Source organism: Barbatula barbatula, assembly GCF_947034865.1.
Source record: "Barbatula barbatula genome assembly, chromosome: 17".
Taxonomy (NCBI): Eukaryota; Metazoa; Chordata; class Actinopteri; order Cypriniformes; family Nemacheilidae; genus Barbatula; species Barbatula barbatula.
The window spans coordinates 4,662,340-4,685,556 of record NC_136780.1 but is presented as its reverse complement, the minus strand read 5'-3'; the positions used below and the strand labels follow the sequence as shown (position 1 = coordinate 4,685,556).

At 40.5% G+C, this 23,217-nt stretch overlaps 1 protein-coding gene across 1 annotated transcript in view; it reads right to left on the bottom strand.

The window, feature by feature from the left end:
* The window catches only part of plxna2 (plexin A2), a gene marked incomplete at its 5' end in the record, with an annotated part of 130,562 nt that overhangs the window by 36,424 nt on the left and 70,921 nt on the right, over positions 1-23,217 (bottom strand). The window contains 9 exons of the mRNA XM_079477514.1: positions 1,584-1,720; positions 4,458-4,575; positions 7,395-7,546; positions 13,567-13,766; positions 14,227-14,323; positions 14,837-15,037; positions 15,996-16,110; positions 19,685-19,781; positions 21,824-21,977. Coding sequence (XP_079333640.1) covers positions 1,584-1,720; positions 4,458-4,575; positions 7,395-7,546; positions 13,567-13,766; positions 14,227-14,323; positions 14,837-15,037; positions 15,996-16,110; positions 19,685-19,781; positions 21,824-21,977 — 1,271 coding nt within the window. The remainder of the gene's footprint in view (positions 1-1,583; positions 1,721-4,457; positions 4,576-7,394; positions 7,547-13,566; positions 13,767-14,226; positions 14,324-14,836; positions 15,038-15,995; positions 16,111-19,684; positions 19,782-21,823; positions 21,978-23,217) is intronic.

Below are 23,217 nucleotides of genomic sequence, written 5' to 3'. Positions count from 1 at the left end.
ATGTCTCTCACTGAATATGGTACATGTGCAAAATGAGCATGTAGTCATCCTCTTTGGCATATCGGAGAACCTTAAGCTGCAACTTCTCCCTCACAAACACACACACACAACCTTCCTTCTAGAGGAACAAAGAGGAACAAAGAAATCTGCAATTGGCCGATATCTCATTTAAGCAGTTGTCTCTTGAACCTAAAGCAGTACAATCGTCTTTAAATAAACATCCTGGAGAGATGGTGAGTGGGAAAAGGAAGATATAGGAAGAGAGGAAGATCTCACTATGTCAGCTAAATCACACAGAGAGGATGAAGACCTGAGTGTGGAAAGTGAAATCTAGAGCAGCGGTTCTAAAAAAAAGGTGGCGTATCAAATCAAAGTGTGAACCAGCTAAAGGTATAGTTTAAAGAAAAAAACCTAATTCTGTCATTATTTACTCACCCTCATGAGTGACTTCCAAACCTGTGTGACTTTCTTTCTTCTGCAGAACACAAACGAAGATATTTTGAAGAATGTTGCTAACCAAACAACATTGGACCCCAGTGACATTGAATGGACACAAAACCACTGAGACATTTCTCAAAAGATCGTCTTTTGTGTTCCGCATAAGTAAGAGTCACATTCAGGTTTTGGACTAGAGGTCTTCAGGGAGGACCCGTACGGGTTCGGATCTATATTTTATATGGTCAGCCGTGACCGGGTCTAAATGTATTACTTTGTATTGCCTTTCCATGTATGCATTTGGGAGACACTTTTATCCAAAGCGATTTACATTGCACTATACACTTGTTTTTGACTATATGCAATGCCCTTGGATCAAACCCATGACATTGGCATTGCTCTAACCACTGAGCCATCAGTGTTAGTCAGCACTGTGCGTGTGTTAAGTATTGTGCACCTCGTAAAATTAGGACAAGAAAAGTGTGAGTCTGGAAATAAGGGAAAAAACACGAGGACCCCAAGCCGTCAGTAGCAAAACTCTGTGATCATGGATGCCTTCATGAGTGATGTGGAGAAAAGTGTGAATTCCACTTTTTCCTCATGTTTATAATAATATGAATGAAAAGTCTTGTTATATCTAAAATCTTTTGATATAGCAAGTGTTCGGGTAGTAAATTTATGACTTTTCTCGGTTCTGCAAGGGTCCGGCGCCAATTTTAGAATGATTAGACGGGTCCGAGTCGGACCTGTGTAGCAGATTCATTGGTCTCTTCGGGTTCTGCTACCCATTTTTGGACGCGTTAAGACGTTTACTTTAAACCAGATGAGGGTGAATAAATAATTAAACAATTGTTATTTTTTGGTGAACGAACCCTTAACACACCAAATCTGGGGGAAACCTCAGCTAAACTCATAACTTTTAGGTATAACTTGTACACCACATAATATTAATACACGATACACTTTAGATCTAAAAGTAAAATGTTTACTTTTAACCATTTCACCAGATTGCTGTTTTGTCATATTTCATTCATGCAAGTGGAAGGTGCACATTCACATTTTCAATATACATTTGGCAAAACAGAGCAGAGTGCATAAGTAACAATGTATCCCACAATGCAATGGGTTCATAAGATAACTGTTCTTACTCATAAAATTCGCAGGTCTGGTTCCCGAAAAGCACTGTGACACTGCTGCCGGCCCCCAGATTCTCCCCGGTTATAGTGACTTTAGTTCCACCAGACTCAGGGCCTCGACTGGGGACCAACCCTGTGATAGAAGGCATCTGTACAAGAGATAAAAAGTAAGAGTTAATTTTATATGAAGTCGGGAGCCTTTAATCTGCAAAACCAGTTTTAAAAGACACTATTTAGCATAAATGCTTTTGCATCAATAATTTGATCAAATGTGCAAAACAGTTTGGCTCCCTTATGGTTGCAAAAACTGCACAGCTTTATAGAAAAAGAATATATAAAAAAATCACATATTGAATCAGCCTAGATGTTCCACAAAAGAGAAGTCACATCTGTAAACAACAACCATCCTTCTCAAGCCTCGACGTCTTCAGCTCAGGTTACAAGAAAAAGTAAAAGCTACAAAGAAATGTCATTTCCAGTCCTGTTTGAGTGATGCGAGCTCATGAAAAGCACGTCTGAGGACAAATACAAGGCATTTAAACTGCGGTACATAAATTCTCTAGTTCTCCCCACGCACACCCTCTCTTTATGGTGTAATAGCAGGCGGAGAAATAGAAACAGACAGCTCTGTGTCTTAAGAATAAACATTCGATGGCTGCCGGCCGCCTTCACACGTACAAAGACTAAAAATGTATTAGCACCAATGTCTGGCACCTTTTATTGTTAAACAACCGGTGGGCCGCTCTGGGACTCTGGGATGTTGTTGGTAGGGATATATCAAACATAACATGGTGCTTTTATGTATTACTATGCGATATGAAAGGCACAGTTGGTGGAAGCCTATGGTGAAAATAATGCATGCAAACACGTACACACATGCATATAGGAAGTGGCTCTTTTAATTAAAAAAAGTTGTGGTATAGATAAGTGTGTGAGTGTGTGTTTGTGTGAATGCTGTTGATTATCTATTAACCCAAAGCCGACGATTGTTTTTTTGGGACAGGTGTGAGGGAGCTCCCACAGGTGCCCCTCCACAGCAGACAACATGGCAACCATCCTGCCTTTGATATGGTTAATGGCTTTCATTGTCTCAGTGTTCAATACATGCAACAGAATCCCCCCCCGGTGCTACACGTTCATAATCACTCACTATTATAATAACTGCGAACATGCTGATGACAGCTTCTTTTGTTAGCTGGGAGGCTGTAATAATGACAAACACAGCGGCAATCTGTAAATTAGCAAGCTTTTATGCCGTGTCCCAAGTCTTTGTGCCTGATGAGTGCATTAGTTCAATAAACCTGCGTTTCTTTTAATGTCTGGGTAAATAAATGTGTAAATAACATTATTTAAAAAACGACTTGAAAAAAAGTGCTTGAAAACAAGACTAAATGGCAGCAATAGTCTATAAAATGCTATGTGGAAAATGAAGTGATTTTCGCACATTGTGATTAAAGGGATAGTTCACCCAAAAATTAAAATTCAGAAAATTCGAGTTGTTCCAAATCTGTTTAAATGTCTTTGTTTGGTTGAACACAGAAAAATATATTTGGATGAATGTAACCAACCAGTTCTTGGCCACCATTAACTACCATAGTAGGAAAAATGAAAATGGCCGTCAAAAGTGCCCCAGAACTGTTTGCTTTCCTACATTCGTCAAAATATACAGAGCTTGGTATATATTTTTTTATGTTATCATGTTTTGGTTGTGTTTTATCGATTAGTAATCATGTATTTGTTTTGTTATTATGGCTTAAATCAAAACAAACCAACTGTAGTTATCTAGTTTTGGAACCAAACTCTTCATATCTTCTTATGTGTTCAATAGACCAAAAAATGTAAAGTAAATTTTCCTACTATAGTAGTCAATGGGGTCCACGAACTGCTAGGTTACAAGCGTTCTTCCAAAAATCCTCCCCTGTGTTCATCAGAACAAAGAAATGTATACAGATTTGGAGCATTTTGGGTGAGTAAATGATGACAGAATTTGGGCGAAAACTTTCCCTTTAGGTAAATGACATCCAATTAGAAAGAAAATCTCGATAATATCGCAATTATTTCTCCTGGACATTAGTGAGCTATTTTTAATATTTTTATTTGGAAACTTTTGTTCAAGTCTCTTGCATCTCAGATGTTTCTCTTGAGACAAATCTCACAAATATCCAAACATTTTCTCCAAAGAAATCTCAACAATGTGACAGACTGAGCTCAGATTTGCTCAAACTGCAATCAAAACTGAATATTAAGGAATAATTAATTGTAAGGGCAAACATTTATTTTGAAGTTTGATTGTACCTTTACAGTCCTTATTCATTTTACAGCTCCATACTCCTAATATATTTTAACAATATTCTCTTTTTCTATTTTCTATTTGATCTAAAATGATACTAAATGAAAAACAACGATATTTTCAATATACAGTATTTCCAATTATGTATTTAATTTTAATTATGTAGTATTGTTCATTCATATCCAAACATATATTAGCTTTGTCTGAAATCGAATAAAAAAATAGCATGATATACCACGTTATCCTTCAATGTACTTTGCAGTACAACGTAGGCTACAGGTAAACCCCACAGCAGATTAATATTATTATGGCACATTTCCAGTCAGATTCCAATCACTTAAAGAAAGTCTTTGTTCCAAAATTGAAGCCAGCTGAAGTGTGTCGAGTCACTTCGTTTGACATTTTGCTGTTCAAGGGCTTCTGAGAACAAAGCCACCTCAGCAAAGTTCACCTGTCCAAAAGCGTGACATCATAGTGACCCGTGACTTCTCTTCAGCGGACCGAATAAAGCCCAGTTTAATAAAAGCAAAACACTGCTCGGTCTCAACAGCACCTCACTGCATTATTCAGAGAGACAGCGAAGTTCAAGTCCTTACCACGAAGGAATACAGCTGAGAAGAGCGAGTCTGCAGTTCAGGTCTACACTCCCCTACGCACAAATGGACCGGGCCGGGTTTACTGTCCACAGGTGCTGCGTCCATCTCACACACGATCCTGAAGAAGAATAGACACACAACAGAAAGTCAGTTACATTTACAATCTTCTGTGTCCCGTTGACTGATCAGTATGCAACTACTGTATATCTCTCCATTGATTTCCCTGAAATTTTTGCTTTGGTTCCTTGATCGCTTTAGCGAACACATTCCATCAGTTGAATTGACAAGACCACCTAAAATACAGACTTTTGCTGCATCAGACCCTTATGTTTTCTCAGAGCTCTTCCCGTAGGCAAAGCACGGCAGGCTGTAAGCTTGCGAATCAGATCGAGACTGCCTGCACCAATCAATGTGACGTTATCACACGCGCTGATCAGAGAGCTGGTCGATGTTGCTACATCATACAGAATGATCAGGTATCGGATTCACAGACGGGTGGCCAGATCAAATGATGTAATCGAACACACTGACTAGCTCTCAAATGGAGTAAATATGAAACCGACATGAGTGGAATGACTGTTAGAAGGCATGCAGCGCAGACTGCTTGATGGTGGGCGTGATGCGGCTTCCTGCGTTGCATCTGACAGAGACGGCAGACAACGTTCACAGCTGTGTCCTGCATACTTTGTGCACTCTTATACACTGAGTGTGAGACTTTTAGTTCTGTGACAGTAAAAGTTGAGAGTTTGGGTACTCCGTTATTAATGTGCATGGGATCAAGGTTAGGAAGTTAGTTCCGGCATTTCACATACAAAAAGGCATATTTTGATTAAAGGAATAGTTCACCTTCAAAATGAAAATTGTATAATCATTTACTCACCCTGTTTTCATTTTAAACCTGAGTGATTTTCTTTCATTACAAAAGAAGATATTTTGAAAAATGTTGGACACAAAACCAATGCAAGCCAATGGGGATCGACGGTTATTCTGTTACCGACATTTTTCAAAATATCTTCTTTTGTGTTCTGCAGAAGAAAGTCATACAGGTTTGAAATGATGAGAGGGCGTATAAAAAATGACAGAACATCCACTTTAAAGGTAAACTATTCCTTAAAAAGTAGAAAATTGAAAGAAAAAAGTAAACAAAAAGAGAAAAAAGAAACAGAAAACAGAAAAATGTTTGCAAGCAACTGATACTGTAAATGATGAACAAGTTGCATGAATGTTGTCATGATCCTGCCTCTCCTGGTCTTGGTTTCCGAGATCATGTCAGACCCATGTGTTTTATGTGGAGAAAGGGCATGGTATTGTTTTGGTTTTTGTCATGCCATGCTCTCTCGCCGGTGTCACGTCCTTTAGCCCCGGCCCCTTGTTTCTCTGTCACTGGCCCGTTAGTGTTTCATTCCCCTCACCTGCCCCTTGTTAACTTCCCTCGTTAATGTTCCCTATTTGTAGTCCCAGTTTCCTCTTGTCCCTTTTGTCCCTTCCAGTTCGTTTCTTCGTACCATGTTCGTGTTCAGACCCTGCCTAGTTCGCATCGTCCCTGCCTAGTTCGCATCGTCCATGCCCAGTTTGCATCGTCCCTGCCCAGTTCGCATCGTCCCTGCCTCGCATCAATTTTTACAGAGGCCTTTAAGTTGTCTTCTGCATATAAAAACAATTAAACTATAGATTCTAGAGGAAGGTTTTGCATTGTTAGTTAAAAATTTATATAATATAGAGTATATAACGCTATGCACAACTCTTCTGGCTTCTCTTTGTACCCCCCATCTGGAGGCTTGATGGGCATTCCCTAGTTCCTCCTGCCACTCCTTCAACGCTCCATACAAATGAATCCACTCCCACTCGGCTCTGCCCCGCTCGGAATAAACTGCTGTCAGGAGAGAGGAGCTGACAAATCTGCCTCCTACAGACGGCAGCATGCCGTGCATTTCAATTACCGCACATTCTCTGTCTGTACCCACCTCAGCAGCAGAGAAAGGCATTGTGGGGACATGCTTTCCCAAAAAAGACACTACGGGACATTTGTATGCCTTGGAAAAACTGTCAAGATCACCCTCATATGAAATAAAGATAATGACCGTGTACTTTAATTCCCACATTTATTTTCCTATGATTAATAAAAGTGTAAACACTTGGTGCTATCAAAACATCTCTTTGTCTGAGCATTACCATTCCCCTTGGCAGAATTTGAGACAGGTCCATCTGTTCTTTCAATAAAAAAAGTATTTCCAGGTGAGAGAAACTCTAACCACGCAGACAAACCTGTGTCTGCATAAGTGTGCATTTTTTCTGCATGTCCTAGCAAGAAAAATGCATTACGTAGGCAAGGCATAAACACAAAACATAACTTAGATTCATCACGTTATTGCTCCTTTGGCCCCTATTTTAGCGAGGTCTGGTATCAATGATGAAATACTGCCGCAAGTACATTTACTGAAGCCAAAAACAAACAGGGTTAATGACACAATAAACAGAGTAAACACAAACAGATGCTGAAGACTGGAACCTACAGCCGGCCGCAGACCAACCTCAGTCTGTCTCGACTCTAATTAGAACTCTGGTCACCGTTGACAACCGGCCTTTCATACACAAGTGTTTTTTCTGCCTTTGTTAAGATGTTTCTGTCAGACAAGATGCCGCGGCACAGTCACTAGAGGAGAACGGAGTGCCACAACCAGGCCTGCCTCTCAAACTTAAACCTGATTGGACGATCAGCAATTATGACATCAAAGACACTTTGGTGGACCTTGTATATGTTTAATGGACTCATCTTGCTGTGCTTTGAAGCAAACTACATGAAAACCTGAGGTGAGATAAAATGTCTTTCCCCATGAAACAGCTTTTCAGTACATACACATTTTCAGCTCCTGCTGTTTTCAGGAAGATAAGCGAAACTAGTTTCATAGCATGACTTTGTCTGAGGTCATCACGTACTGTTCAGCGATGATGTAGCCGTCCTCTTTCGGGGTGCACTGGATTCCCGCCACCTGTACGTTGTTGATCATGTCGGAGAAGGACAGACCGAGATTGATGCCGCGGATAGTCACTCTAGTTCCCCCTTCAGGTGGTCCGGCCACTGGTGTCATCTGCGACAGAAGAGTTAATGATGCATTCATCAGCATGTTCGGCAATTCTTTCTTGGAAAAGGTTCAAGATTTGAACTCTGTCAGCACTCAGCAATATGGTAAACATGCATGAAACAAAAGGTTTAGAAGACAAAGCTACTGCATCGAACCTCTATAGAATATTTATAAAATGGATAGTTCTGGTCTTAGAAGCTGACTGGTCAATACAGTGCTAAAATACACAATATACTGTAGAGCCAGAAGTGACACAAATGTATTTTTACCAGGCTTAAGTGTACATTGGTGTTCGGTACATATACTGTGGAAACCATTTATCATCCTTAGTTTACATGCAGAGGAACATAAGTTCAACTGGAAGAAAGTCACTCAAGAACATTACAACTGTGAATCATATTTTAATGTTTAAAAAGACAACATTGTGTTTAAGATCGTTTATAGTAGTTTAATTAACATTATAGCTTTTTATTGTATTAATTTTTTAATTTTCATTACATTATATTATTACATTATATTTAATTATTTATTCATTTATATGTTATATTGATATATACGTTTAATTTATTTTTATTTCAGTTTAATGTTTTACTTTTAATACTTTTAGTTTATAATTTTGTTCCTCAGTTTAATTCTATTTCAGTTTAATAATTCAAATTTTTGTTTAGTTTAAATTATTTCAATAATCCTTATACATTATTTTACATTTTACCGAAATTTTTAAATAGTTTTAGTATACATTTAAAAAAATTATATTTACGCCTATATTTCATTTGTTTTCAAATAACAGACATATTTTAATAGTGTTAGTAAACTATATCACGCTTGGCGCACACACAATACATAATGTGCAATATAGTCACATTATAATACAATAGTATACTACACATATATATATATATTATAAGACAACAGAAAAAAGCACACACTTCTTTTGTGTATTCACATTGTTATGAATTAGAAATGCTAAATTCATTATAAACTTCTTTTTGCACAGGGCTTTAAAATGTTACAGTCAGATCTGCATGCTGTTGCCACAGCTAATAAATCTAACACATAGCCTTCAGTGCAGCTCACCCTCTCATAAAATACAATATGGCCACTCAGCGTGACCTTGGCTCTGGGTGCCACAAAGCCTTCTGTGCTGTAAAAGCCCAAGAGAGGCTCAATGTTGGACCTTCTCCAGATCCAAATATCACAGAGAGAGGGCAATGAAGGGAGCATCTGAGAAACCAAGAGTCCACATATGCAGTGCAGCCACTACATGTACAATCAAAAAAACATTTGTGTGCAGTCATGTGGAAGTTAAACCAACATGACCGAAGCAACTGTGCCTGCTTGCTGATCTGAAGCAGACTAGATGATGCAGTCACCCAACAGAAACAGCGAAGAGGAGCCTGAATTTACTGGACACTAATTGGTTAGAATCTAAAGTAGGCGTGTCACTACAGTACTTTAGAGTGGAAGTGCATGAATCTTTTATTCCTTCCTTGGCATGCAGGACCGGAGCAGGGACAACGTGCAAACAAGGAAGAGAACAGATGGAAAAACAGAGAGAAAGAATGCAAAGCTAAATTTATACACTTCAGTCCAAGTCACCATCAGATTAACTATGAAAAACAAACTCAACTTTTGAAGTCTGGTTCCAGAGCACCATATGGGTATGCTCGAAATAGCGTGATACTTCCTATTTTTCAAAAAGTATACGGTAGCGGTATGCAATGCACAGTATGCCAATTTTCTGAAAGCATAAAAATAAACAGAAAGACTGAAAACTTTGCCAAAATGCAGTACAAATCACACAATGCTTAGTTCACGTTTCTATCGTGATAAACGTGAAATCTGAATCTCTATGGTAAATACTAAAACAGCAATTTATAAAAATTATAAAAATAAGTGTATTTTTACCAAAAGAATAACCAGATACCATTCTTTAATTGAAAGACTGTGAGAATGCATTTGTACTAAATATTATACTCAAAACAGCATGCAGTATACTCAAATACTAGTTTTCTACACTGAACACTGTCTTCACAGAATATTCGAATTATTTATTTGCGTATTTTTTGATAAAAAAATAATAATTGCAGGTATATAAAAAATGTATGTTGAAAACTTCCCTCTGATTCACAATGGCAAACTTAATCATGATTTGATCGGTCACTGTCATGAATCACAATTTGATCGGTCAAATCAACGTACTTCTGCTAAAATCTCAGCCAGCAAGGTCACTTTCGCTCATAGATTTTTTGTAAGAAAAAAGAAAAAACGACAGCACAACAGGTGAGCATTGTTAAAGGCGGGGTGTCCGACTTCCGAACTACTCTTGTTTAGACAAAGTCGGGCCGAGTAGCAAAACAACCTTGTAGCAAATCAGCAGTAAGGTGCTCAGTGCACAGGACATTAGTCGAGCCGAGCGCTGACGAAAGCCAAAGATGGTGTAGGGGTGTGTTTGTTTTGGTGATTTGAACATCAACAACGGCTAAGAGAAATCAGACACCCCGCCTTAAAGTGCCTATGTGATCATGCCTCTAGTAAGTGCAAAAGTTCACTTTGCTTTTTTTCATATTTGTTGATGTAGCTTGAAACAGATAGCCTGAAGTGCTCCTCCTTTTTGGTTGTTGACGTATGGCGAAGTGTTTGAATAATTTCACTCACGTTGTTGATCGTAATCCTATGTGTATCCTGAAACTAAACGCCATTGATCCCTATTTTAGCGGATGTACGGCACCCAATATATAAATAACTTCATAATGATGGTCTATGGATTAAACCTCTACTCAACTCAGATTATTTGATAACTCTCCATTTAATCTCATTCCAGATTCAACAAACAATGTTTTGTTCCGAATGACCATTACAGACATCAAATGAGCTTTATTCACACAAAGCATAAATATCTTCAGCATTGACTCAATACTTCAAAGTCTCATCCGCCCACTGAAAGGGGAAGCGCTGCCTTTTTTGACCCCGCCGACGGCCTCCGCCGCCACACAGAACCGCAGAATGCGTGGCTGCCAGTTCCAGAGCTGCAATCATGCACCACTGCAATTTCACCCTCATTAGAAAAGTGACCGTCTGCTTCTCAGTCCGGAAACAATGCAGACTTTCACAGAACATCTTGATGCTTCTCACGTACAGATACATGTACAGCCACGGGCCAGTGTCGTGTCTTGAGTGTTTGGACAACAGGGAGGAAGTCTCTTCCTTTCTTATGCATGTCTCTCCTGTGGCCAGTCAGGGAGTAATCCTTTAAAATCAACATTTCATAACAGAACCCTTTTAGTTTTGCAAGGAGACTTATTAAGTGAAACAAGATATTGGGAAAAACATAGGAAGCGCTTTGATTTCCATTAAGATTTCCAGTCAACCGTGGAGGAACTTCCCTCTGTAAACACCGCTGGAATTCCTTGGCTAAGAAGAAAGCGAGTCTGGTGGCATCATTTCAGAGCCAAATTATACATCAAGTGTGTATTGAAAAAACAAGCTCAATTTTGAATTTAAAGTCCTTACCCAGCATGCACTGTGGCATAAAAAGTGGATCCTCCCGAATAGGCACAAATTTGGTGCATTGTGTCCTCATCATAGGGTTCGTGTGAAAGACGCTTTAAAAATCTGTCGGAAAGTGCCAGTCTCTCTTGCCAAGTGATGGAGAAATGCTAATGCTTAACATTGGCACGTTCGAGTCTAAATGGGGATGTATTTCCCTTCCTTGGAGAGTTTTCACGCGCTCAATTGCTGCGTATGATTAGGAAGCTGTAATGAAAGTGTGCGGTGGAAGAGGAAAGGTGTGATTTGTTACCGCGACCGAGTCTTTTCAGCTGATTCAAGCACGTCCAAAATTCACACCGAGATGCATTTTATGGGCTTGATAAAACCCGGCTTATGGCTTGTTTCTTGCTGCATAAACTGCATACTAAACGCTTTATTTGCTCTTAAATGTCCCCGTGGTTGGCGGCGATAAAGAGTGAAAATGGAAAAAAGAAGGACCTGTTTTTGAACTTCGGCCAAGTGGGAAACTGTTTAAGCAAAGAAAGAAAGTGGCGGGGGACTTGAAAGTGGTGCATCTGGTTTTAAAATTGGGATTTGTGGTTGAGTGCGCTGAGCCGAATTCTCTGTAAACAGACACGTGAGGTTGTAGCTCTGAAAGGAGAGAATCCTCTATCAGGGCAATATTATTTATTCATGACTACGTTCAATGCAGACGCTCTCTCTCGCTGTCCGTGTCTATTTAGTCCATTATTTCCCGAGCTTTGGGCTGATGCGTTGAGCCAAACTAGAAAATAAGAATGCATACGGAATGTGGTTGCAAAAGCTTGTGAAGTTCTTGCATGCAAAACATACTTTTCTGTACGTGAAACCAATTTTTATTGGCCAAATCAACTTTGCTTATATACAATATACACAAAATGCATAAACAATCCTGCCCTAATAAATCCAAATTTTCCAAAAGTTCTCATCGCTGATCCCTGATCAGCTCTTCGGGGCACGAACTGACATCAACCTTTCCGTGACTAAACCGCTACGACGAGGCTCAGGGACCATCTGAAGCAAAGAGCAGCGTCTAGACCGGCTTCAAGTGCCTGACTTTCCTCCACAATTCATTTGATGCCTAACCCTCTGCTTTCACTGAAGACTTAAGACTCATTCATATTAATGACGCTTTAGAGGAGGGGCAGAGAGCGCTGCTTAATATAAGCATTAATCATTTATGACTGTCATCTTCCTGTAGGGAGATCTCACTAATGTCTCTCTATTTGTATTTCCAAATTCAGACAAAAAACAACTACAAGTACATCAATGTTTCTATTAGTCCTCCCAAGCTTTTTGGTGGATCTCATACCGCTCTCTAGTTTCATGTGCATACAGTATATCGGCAAACCAGTGCAAAATAATACTCAATAACAATGCACATTCACATTCTATTTAAACAAAAACAGAACAAACTGTATTACTCAGCTCTCTCCTTCACCAAACCCAAAATCCATTCCCCTAACAGTTCTTAATCCAGTCCGCCTATTCATTCTAAATTAAACCAGACAACAGGAAGTCACAACTTTACTTTTTAATTGTCTCGGGGGCACACGGGTCCACACCTCGTGACACGCAGACTGCAAAGGGCTGCATGAATCAATGAGCAGGTACTTTAAACACAGGGCACTGGAGCGCCACCCAAACTAATTAAACACCATGTCTTCCTCTCTCTCTCCGAGCACACACACGCGAGCCTCACAGTATGCCATCAGCGTTCTAACATTGCGTTAATTACTACAAAACGTGATATATTGGCATCTAGAGTGACTGATGGTGGAGGGTGACACTGAGAAAGAGAGAGAAATATTTTCCTGATACACACACGGCTCACCTTTCAATAGAAATAGCAGCATCAATAAAGAGCTCGCAGTCAGAGTGAAGAGTAAGAATATGAGCTAGCAGGGAATCCATTTCCATGCCGTTCTTTGTGTGTCTGTCGTACTGAAGAAGAATTTATACTAAATATACTTTGAGTAGAGAAGCATTTGCACATTGCATTTGGAAACACTTTATGAAAGGAAAAGGAAAATACAATTACTTTGATATTTTGTCTCACACCAACGAAGCACACACTGTGTCCATTCTAAGCATTTTAAATGTGCTGTCTCTTTAAATTTAAAATGAATTTTGATTGGCTGTAATGTTTTTTCAGTTCTCAGCTGGGGAAAAGGTGCTCTTTAAGTAACCAACGCGTTGTCGCTGTTATGGTTTTGATGTGGATTTTTGAAACATTACTGTTTCTTTATAGTAATCGATACTGTTTCATCGTTTTTATGAAGGGTCTTAAAGCCTTTAATGTTGAGAAGCTGCAGAATTCACTTTGGAATTTCTTTCTTGGGCCTCAAGAAAAGTGGATTTATGTGTCTTCAAAGAACTGAACTCTTCAAATAAGACTTACCGACTTGAACAACAACAAATGTTGGCACAAAACTGAAAATAGCAAGCTTGTGAAGAGGACACATGAGCATGCACTGTATGTTTGCGTGACGCACCTCTGTGATTCGAGGGTTTGTGCACTTGACGTTGGTGCTGCCGAGGTGTAGCCAGCGGCTGGTGTAGGGGTTGGACATGGGACAGTGCTGGCGTAGGGTGCAGCGACCCTCCATACTACACCAACCACACTGAAACTTCCTCTCCGCCTTCAGACACACACCACAGCTGTCCCTCTGAGCGCCACACTTGTACAGGTGCACTGTGGGATACAGGGGACAAGTAACTCATAATTCAATATCAGTCTACCCTAGGTTGATATTTTTGACAGTTCCAGTAGACTAAAGGCTTTCTGGTCATCACTGACATGAGCATACTGAGAAATAAATCCAGCATTTTTTAAAAACATCAACAGATTTACCAGGAATTTGGACAAACTATGCAATATAAAAATAATTATTATGTTTTAATGATAGTTGGAGAGTCTCTAACTGTAACATCAGATAACATTGCAGTCACACTGTATTTTCTTTCTCATAAAACAAGGACAGACCAATGGATCTTAAGTGTAGATCCCATATTTAACTTGGTGAGTCACTTTGTTGATTTTTGGTCTGCAAGAAATGTTTTAGAAAGACTTTTGGCAAAGTCAATAGCAGTCATTCAAGATAGCAAGTGTCTATTTCAATGTTATTTAAATAAATAGTAGGTTTGCGTAGTACCTTTGATATTCTCAGGATTATCAATGATAAAGTTTCCATTCCACACCACAGAGAAATCCACCGGCAGCTCGCTGATTCTCAAACCTTCATACAAATACTGGAGAAAGAAAAAGAGAGACAGAGAGAAATGACAACAGTCTCATTAAAGTGCAAACACTGCCATAAATTAAAGTTTAGTTTATTTCATGTTTTATATAATTTGGTCTCAAACAGTGTTGGGGGTGGGTATGACGGTACAAGTTTGGTTATTGAGTTACTCCAGACTTGCATCATCAGTCAGAGGAACAAGGAACACTTTTACATTTTCTACAGCTTGGACAGTCTTCTCCAACCGCTTCCAACCTTATTTCTAATCTGTGTGTTTCTGTTCGAGTTTGAACAAGAAAAACTGGGTAAACCAATTCAATAAACCAATATGGTTCCTAACAACATCACAAAACAAGTCACAAAAATAATGCCAGGTTTTAAGAGACAAACCCTCTCTCCCATTGGTCAGAAAACAGGAAGTTCGAGATACCTCACGCTATCGGTTGAGCCAATGTTACTAAGATGTATATTGTTCTAATATTTACAGTATGTTTTGAGGAAATCAATGTACATTCAGACATACCGAGCTGTTCTGGCATTGCACGCTGGAGCTGTTGAACCTGAGAGCGGTCACTCTGTGACTGACTCCTTGTATATGTAGCACGCACTCATACCCGCGCTGACCCGACTGGGGTTGCGGAAGATTCCGGGCTTTCAGCGTAATGGGCTTCACCTCCCCCGCCGGTATCAGAATCTCCTCAGAGCGGACCAACTGAGGACAGTCCTGCAGGAGTAAAGGGAGCAAAAGGTGAACGGGTAGTCGGGACAAGCACATGTAACAACCTAACCTCCGACTAACATGCACATTTAAAACTAAATGCATTCTGACGATACTCAGCAGAGAACATGACAGATGAATCCAAAAAGACCTTCTAAAAACTTGTATAGCGCACACGGAAACACACACACACTTTACAACCCGTGATGCCCCAGATGCTCTTTAAAAGCATCTCAAAATGTTACTGTCTAAAAGCTGTATGTAGTCATGTTGTGTGCTAGTAGGTCGGCTAGTGAGAGTAGTCCCTAGTGTCTTTCCTAAAGCCCCCCCTAACGCACAAACGTGGATAAACGGTAATGTATACTTATGCTGTGCTTAAATAAAACAATTTCATAAATAGTCATAATTACAGAATATGAGATTAAAGCAAAACATACTTTGCCAGGCACATAAAATATACAAATGCTTGTACATTTTGTGGCCCAAACTTAAACATCCGAAAAGGATGGAAATGATTCTTCGTTTTGAAAATTTTATCGGAACAAATATTTTTTGCTTTATTTCTGAACCCCTATACTGTTTAAATAACACAATTATGCAAATGCAGAAATGATCGATGTCGCATTGTAAGGGGTTTTCGCCAGCGTAAGTGTGTGTGTTTATTAGTGCATATGGTTGTGTGGGAAGCCTGTGTGTGCTGTGATGGAGAATATTCTGGATATCGACTGCTAATTGCTCGCTGTGAGAGGGTGAGCAAGTGTGTTTACCACCTGACAGGGTGTAATGTAGCACATTGATCAGCCGAACACCTGCCCTCGACTTCACACACACTTTCTATTATTGGAAGCTCTTCCCCAAAGGCTTGTGATCTTGTAGATTCGCCACTGTGATGAGGCAGAGCGCTACCGTGAGACCTTGACCTCATACACACAGCTGTTCAGTGTGTGTGTGTGTTTGTGTGTACCTCCGAAGCGTTGACACGTCCCTCCTGGAAGGAGCAGCTGGAGGGGTCATGAGTGCATAGGTTTCGATATTTGCACCAGTGGCATCGAAAGGAACTGGTCACACAGGAAAGACATCTAAACACACAGAAAAGAGAAAAAACAGACAATGTTGGATTAGGAGAGATGGCTGTGTTCTACATGGGGTAAACACTTATAACACACGGGTGCTAACACTCACACATTGGTTACGACCTCATCTTGGAATGATCTTATCTCACTCTTTGCATCTGAGACACAGCTGCCTGCATCTGCTGGTCTAAGATCAGTTTCTCACACAAACGTGTTCTTCCAAAAAGCGCCGATATAAAGTGCTGTTTTCACCCTTATTTATGATCCAAAGCCCTCTCTAAAAGGTTTTATGAAAATATTCCGTAATAAAACCCAGCTCTGGGTTTTAGATTAGCACTGGGGGATAAGGACTTTGCCTTTGAGACCGGCACTGCTGTGTTCTTGACCTTTTCCACTCATTGCTTACAAAATTAAAAGTGGACTGTGAAAATTAGTATGTAGAGGCCAGCGTCTGCCACCAAACCCCTTATACAGATCGACCTCAGCTGTACAATCTTCACTCAAATATTAAGACATTCAGCCTGTATGAAGACATAACTATAGCGTGACATATGATTTGCCATAACATCATATTGCAAGATTATTAAAAATTGAAAGAATTGTATGAAATGAATAGCAATCTCTAATTAATAATCAAATGTAGTGAATCGTAGAGTAAATACATTTGTAATTACTATATATATTTGGATTAAGTATATATATTTAGTCAACAATACGTTTTGGACAATCATTTCTTTTAAAGGGATAGTTCACCTTAAAATGAAAATACTGTTACCATTTACTAAACTTTGTGTCATTTCAAACCTGTATGACTTTCTTTCTTCTGCAGAACACAAAAGAAGATATTTCGAAGAATGTTGGTAGCCAAGTAACATTGGACCCCATTGACTTCCATTGTACGGCCACAAAACCCTTTCTTTACACAGTATATCTTATTTTGTGTTTTGCAGAAGAGTCATATACAGCTTTTGCATGACATGATGGTAAATAAATGGTGACAGAATTTGGTTTCCATTAAGCATCAAATGCATAACTTTTTTTCCAGTATTTTCAGTATATGTGCATGTCCATTGCAGGCACAGTCCTGTGGGAGAGGTTAAGTGTTTAATTAAAAGGGGTCAACTTTAGATAAACCAGGGTCGTGATCTCAGTTAAATATAATTTAACTGCCTGGGTACCAGTTCAAGACATGAGACAACAGCAATGTTACTTCTTCATCATTTACAGTACATGCTGAAGAGTACAGCTCACAATAAAGACGTCCCGAATCCACAGTACGAACATGTTCCCAACATTTGCATGAGTTCCCAAATTCCTAGCTTGGGTGAGCATGCCTTGTTTTGTTTGTAGAGGAATATGTCATGTGTTTGATGTTGTGGAATCCTGGAGGCACATCCAGGGCAATAAACCTCTATTGCACTCTGGCGTCCAAGAATGTGTTTTTTTGCATCCCGGTTAAATTATGCAGTAGTGCCTATCCTAAAATATTCATGAGAGCAGCCGTTCCATTGGGCCATAGGACTCGCATGGGCAAAGCCGATTGGACGGCGAGAGAGTACACTAACTGTGATTAGTAAAGCATATTACGGTGTACTTAATCACTTTGTTGCTTCACATGGGAACTCCAGATAAATGAAGGCACTTTAAATCATTTAACGTAAAAGGAAAGCGTGGGACTTTTTGGTAGGATGAGTGTGCCAAACAACCAGGCTGAAGAGTAAACCACTAAGCGAGGGGCTATCCTGCCTCCGTTTAACCATAATCCCCTGTGGCAGAACCAAACTGTGTGAGGTCTGCTAAGGATTACATACATGGAGTTTGTTTGAATAGTTCCAGATCTGTCAGACGCTTCTGCGACATGGGTGTGAGACAGCAAGGAAGTGTCTCACACCCATGGAGGGAACTGTCTGCAAAAGGGGAGGGGTGAGCCTCTCAGTGGCAGCCAATAGGATCCCTCGGAAGCTACGTCTTCCTGCGCCTTATAGCAAGCTTCCAGCTACCGGGGCATTGTGATCTCCAGCATGGCACAGCATCTGTTCTCAGCATATAAACGGCAAAAAATATGCAAACACACATGCAAAGAGAGTTTGGGAACGTGGTGCGAATACAAATCCGAATGTAAACTGTCGTTCATAAACTGGCCTCCCAGAGAGAGCAGAGATGCCGTCAAAGTCTCCGATCACTCAATACTGTAGATGAAGTGGAATTACACTGCGATAGACAGCGATGCCGCCAGCCAGAGCACAAACCCACGAAACACTTAGATTCAGCAATTCAGACATCTCAGTCACTACACTTGAGAAATGTCAAGCAATCAGACGGCATTTGCCCTAATGGAGGCTTTTTATATCTGCAGGGACCGGGGAGGGATGTCGAGATAGCGGGCCACAGTTCGAACAGTTCGGACTCGTAGCTTTGCTGGAATCTGGTGCGGAGCCAAACGCAGCTTCGATAACAAACTCTTTGAATATCATCAAGACGCCCGCTGGGCTCGAAACATTCACAGTTTTGTGTGTTGCATAACACTTCTGAAGTATTCACAGCGTGTGGAGAGAACTGGCTGAGCGATGCGACATAATGCTCTCTGAAACAGGAAGTGAGAAATACATGATCAGGACTGATGGCGTGGTCACACTTCACAGAGACTAATATCACACAGTAACATACCCCTGAGTAGATAATGCACCAAACATCCAGCGAATTACAAAAAACCTTAAAATGAATAGCGTACAACAAGTGATATTTTATTCAGGTTACTCCTTTGTACTATAGCTTAGATAACCAAATATTATGACTAGTCCAAGTCCAAGGTCAAATGTGTAATTTTTTTGAAAAGGATCTTCTGACAGAAATGCAATACAATATACATAACTATGTTTTCAGAGGTGAATAAAGACCTTACATAATGAAGTGTTGTGTTCTTATAATCTTAGAATAAACTATTTCTATCTACATAAACCATGAGTCCCCTCATATGGAATTCGCCATGTTGTTTCACGTCGCCATGTTGTTCCCTAAAAGGAGAAACTGCTCTTCAGAGCGCGTTTCGTAAATACGTAATGTCCTTCGGCAAAACAGCAAAAATGTGACGACATCTTAGCTTTCCTTCAGCCACCGTAGTGCTTTGAAAGGGAGAGGTAAGGGGTGGAGTGAGCCGTTGGTTGCAATTCGCAACTTCACCACTAGATGTCACTACATTTCCTACACTGGACCTGTAAATCTTGGTCTGACAAAGAAAAAGAGACAATTTCTGATGTACAGAAAAGGTACAAAGTTGTAAAATATATGTAAATAGCACAGATGTGAATTCGATTAAAGACTCGTGTCATTTTGAACCTGTATGACTTATAAATATATTTTGAAGAATGTTGGTCACCAAACAACATTGCCCCCCATTGATTTCCATTGTACTGTAAAGACACAAAACCACTAAGATATTTCTTAAAATCTGTGTTCAACAGAAGAAAGAGTCGTATACAAGTTTTGGGTGAAAAAAAGATGCCAAAAAATGTATTTGTCCTAAAGAAAAATTTGATATAAAAAGCCATCTCATGTGAAGATGATGTCATTGTATACTTACAGCTGGTGCACACTGCAGTTGTAGAACTTCACTTCGGTGCTGATCAGCATCTGACCCGTTTCCTTTGAGTTCAATCTGAGCTCCACACCAGACCAGTCTGAAAGAGAGACAGAAAGACCTTTTCACATTTGTCACATTACATTCTGTTGTGTCTTCACCACCGTTTTGTTTGCCACACTATTTCGGTTTTCCTCATACACAAGCTGTCTTCTGAGTAATACTTGGCATTCCTCACGCCGCAGTCTTACAGCCGAACGATGCCCGGAGCGTGGCATCTAAACCGATGCGAGCATATTTCATCTTTGTAAAGACACGCCATTGTAACAGAACACAGCTGAGCCCTGCTGTTACTGTGGAACAGGCCCACGGGGGGCACAGCAGCCAGGCCGATCGCGTTTGGCAGGGTGGTGGTGTGGAGAATTCCTATCGGCCAGCACTTCACACTCAAAAAAACCCACAAGCTCGTCCCAAAAAGGCTGCAATTCAGCTAGCATACAGCATGTGGGAGTCAGCCGTGACCTCCAAGGTGCAACTTTCCCTCCTTCCCACCTGTTTCTGCGCCTCGTTTTGTCTCAATAACACGGATGACTGGACGGAAGGCTACAAAGTTGTCATTTTCTAAACATTTTAGCATCTTTTTCATCTTGCGTGCCAGTTATTATGTTCCCAAATGCCCAGTGCCTCCCAGCAACTGGAAATTAACTGGAATACGATCAGTTACACCCACCACGACTTCAATCAATACACATACTCGTAGCCAGTATTTCCACACGCAATCGATGCTCATATGCTCCGGTGGAGAGACAGCCAGCAAATACGAAGCACCGGGGGATTACGTGACATTTACCTGAGGGAGGCTACTGATTGGATAATGCTCCCCGACACGAACGCGGGGTTGTGGGTAAACAGAGCTGAAATTTACGGTGGGGTTGGTAGGGGGATTATTGTGAATCGGATAATCACAACCAACTTCTGCTGCATATACAGCCATCTGCTTCTGAATCGAGGTTAGAAAGAAAGCACATGTAGGAATTTGTTCATGAATTGCAGCGAGAAAAACTAAATCAATGACGTTGCTGCATAAAGCCAACAAACTGAAAAGTTACATGATGATTCAGTATTTGAATGGCTTACATCTAAGGTTACAACATTTGGTTGGAGGTCAAACCATGCTGATAGATGTCGCAACTACACCATCTGGCTGCAGTAAGCGTTATTATTAGCAGCCATTTGAAAAAAGTCACGTGTTATGTTGGCTTGCCAACATATTATGATTCATTATAATATAGTGTTTTACCAGCAACCAATCAGAGCTGAAATGACCTCATTTTAGCCATTAGTCACATGACATTTACGGTGTACGGCAACAGCAAACCCTGCGGAGCTGAGTGCCCATGAGCTGAGTTTCATTTCGAATTGGCTTGGTACTCATCAAATCAAATTATTCACAGTCCAACGCTGCGCTCTGATCCCAGATCAGTACTCCTTCCTAACCTATTCATAACCACAGACGACTCGGAACCCAATTGTTGATCAGCACTCAGGAATAACACTGTCCCTGGAGCAATTACGGGTTTGGAGAGGGCAGAGGGCTTGTCACCTTTAATGGGCGTAACTGTGTCTGAGAGCACGCCTGCAGCCCTGGTGCTGACCCGGGGTCAGCTTAGGCTCATTAGAGCTGCGCTTTCACGTGGAAGGTGGGATCAATGGTATTGCTCGAGTGTGCGAGGGGGAGGCCCAGACGAATGAAGCTCTCATTAGGAAGCGCTGCTGTCGGGTACACCGGGGAGAGTTTATTAATGGCACATCTATAGCTGAGAATAGAGATCGCCTCACTTAGGGGAACAGGTAGATAAAGACAATACTACAGGAAAGGAGAGGGCAACTGATGGAGCACATGGAACTGATGGGAATAGTTCAGTACATAGAGGCAGGAGCAAGAAAGAAAACTCAAGGGGTGTTATGCAGCTAGGAACATTTGCACATTAGTACTTTCAAAGATTATAATGCAACAGTTAACTATTAAAAAAGGACGGACGGATGGATGGATGTATACATATATTAAGAATACCAATAAAAAATGAAAGAAACTGAAAGCTGCATGTGTCAAGAGATGTCACAGGGTCTGGGAGTGATCACCTTGATCGGTGGGGATGATGGGAACATCTTTGGCGGCAGGAGATATACACAGAATCTGGTTCCCATCCACTCTTCCCTCGACCTCCGTCAGGTTCCCAAAAGAGCATGTGATTCCAGCGGAAAGATCCGGAACGTCCGTCACTTTCACCAGCAGCTAGACAGAGGAAAGATCAAATTTAGACTAGATGACCATATTATGATGCAAGAACAAAACTGACTTTGAAATGACGAAAATGAGATCAACTCAACTTATGCATGAAATGATGATGTAAAATACAATATTTCAAAATTTTGCAATATCTTACCTCATAAATCCGTATTGATATTCTCACATCTAAAAATCAGTACTGGTAGATTCGTATTCCTTCGTGAATACATTTCTAAAAATAGAAACTGACTTCAAGTGCGTAAGAGGACAAAGATAAATGGGCAGAGTGCATTGGATAGCACACACCAGATGGTCTCCCCATAACATAAACTCAAGCCATCATTACAGACCTACTCATTTAAAGATGCCTTCTGCTCAAAGAGCTTGAAACTGGACATTTAACAATCCCGTTCTGTTTTCGATCTCCATCTACACTTCACACCTTCTCAAATCTCACACTTAAGTCTTCTGAAGTCCCTCTGAGGAACTGGTGACACATACAGGACAAAAGCTCATCGGCTATAAATACACACATTCACGCGGCAAGAGAAAAGAGCAGAGCGGTCCTTCATCTGCTACAGGAGATAATTATTCCTGTGGCATTTGTAAAAATCTCACGGCTAACTTTAATTTGACTTCTCGCTGTCCATGCTGAGGGTCTCATTTTGAAGTTCACACCTTCTAAACATATCTTCCCATCTCTTTCACTTTCTTCGTTCTTTCCTTTGAAATTTCAAACTCTGAGGAATGTCTATAAAATGTCTAATTACCCCAAAACCACACAAATACTCATTCCGCAGTCTTTAGGCTGGCAAATTGGTGCGGTGCAATCGACGGTTAGAAAATCGCTAATTAGCGATCTTGTTATTCGCTGTAGATACGCTGAGAAAAGGCATTGTTTGTGGTTAGTTCTGTCTACGAAGCGCTGCCTCCCCATAACAACCTTGTTGAGGCTTGAGTGCTGTTGCTATGTTTTGCCTTTGCTCCTTTCATTGCGTGTTAACGCTCTGGGGTGTTTTTTGAGCGGCTGTCGCTGTGTCTAGAAAGCTAATCATTGCTAGCATTTCTAATAAAATAAATATGATTGTTTTCACTGTTATTCATGCTCACCAGCATCACGCGGATGGGCTTGGTTGGCATGGTGATAGCTTCCCTTTGCCAAACCATGTGACGAGCAGAGGTGACCCTGTCGTGTTGTCGAGCGCTACGACGCGACAGAAACAACTAATTTAGCGCCGGCCGTCTC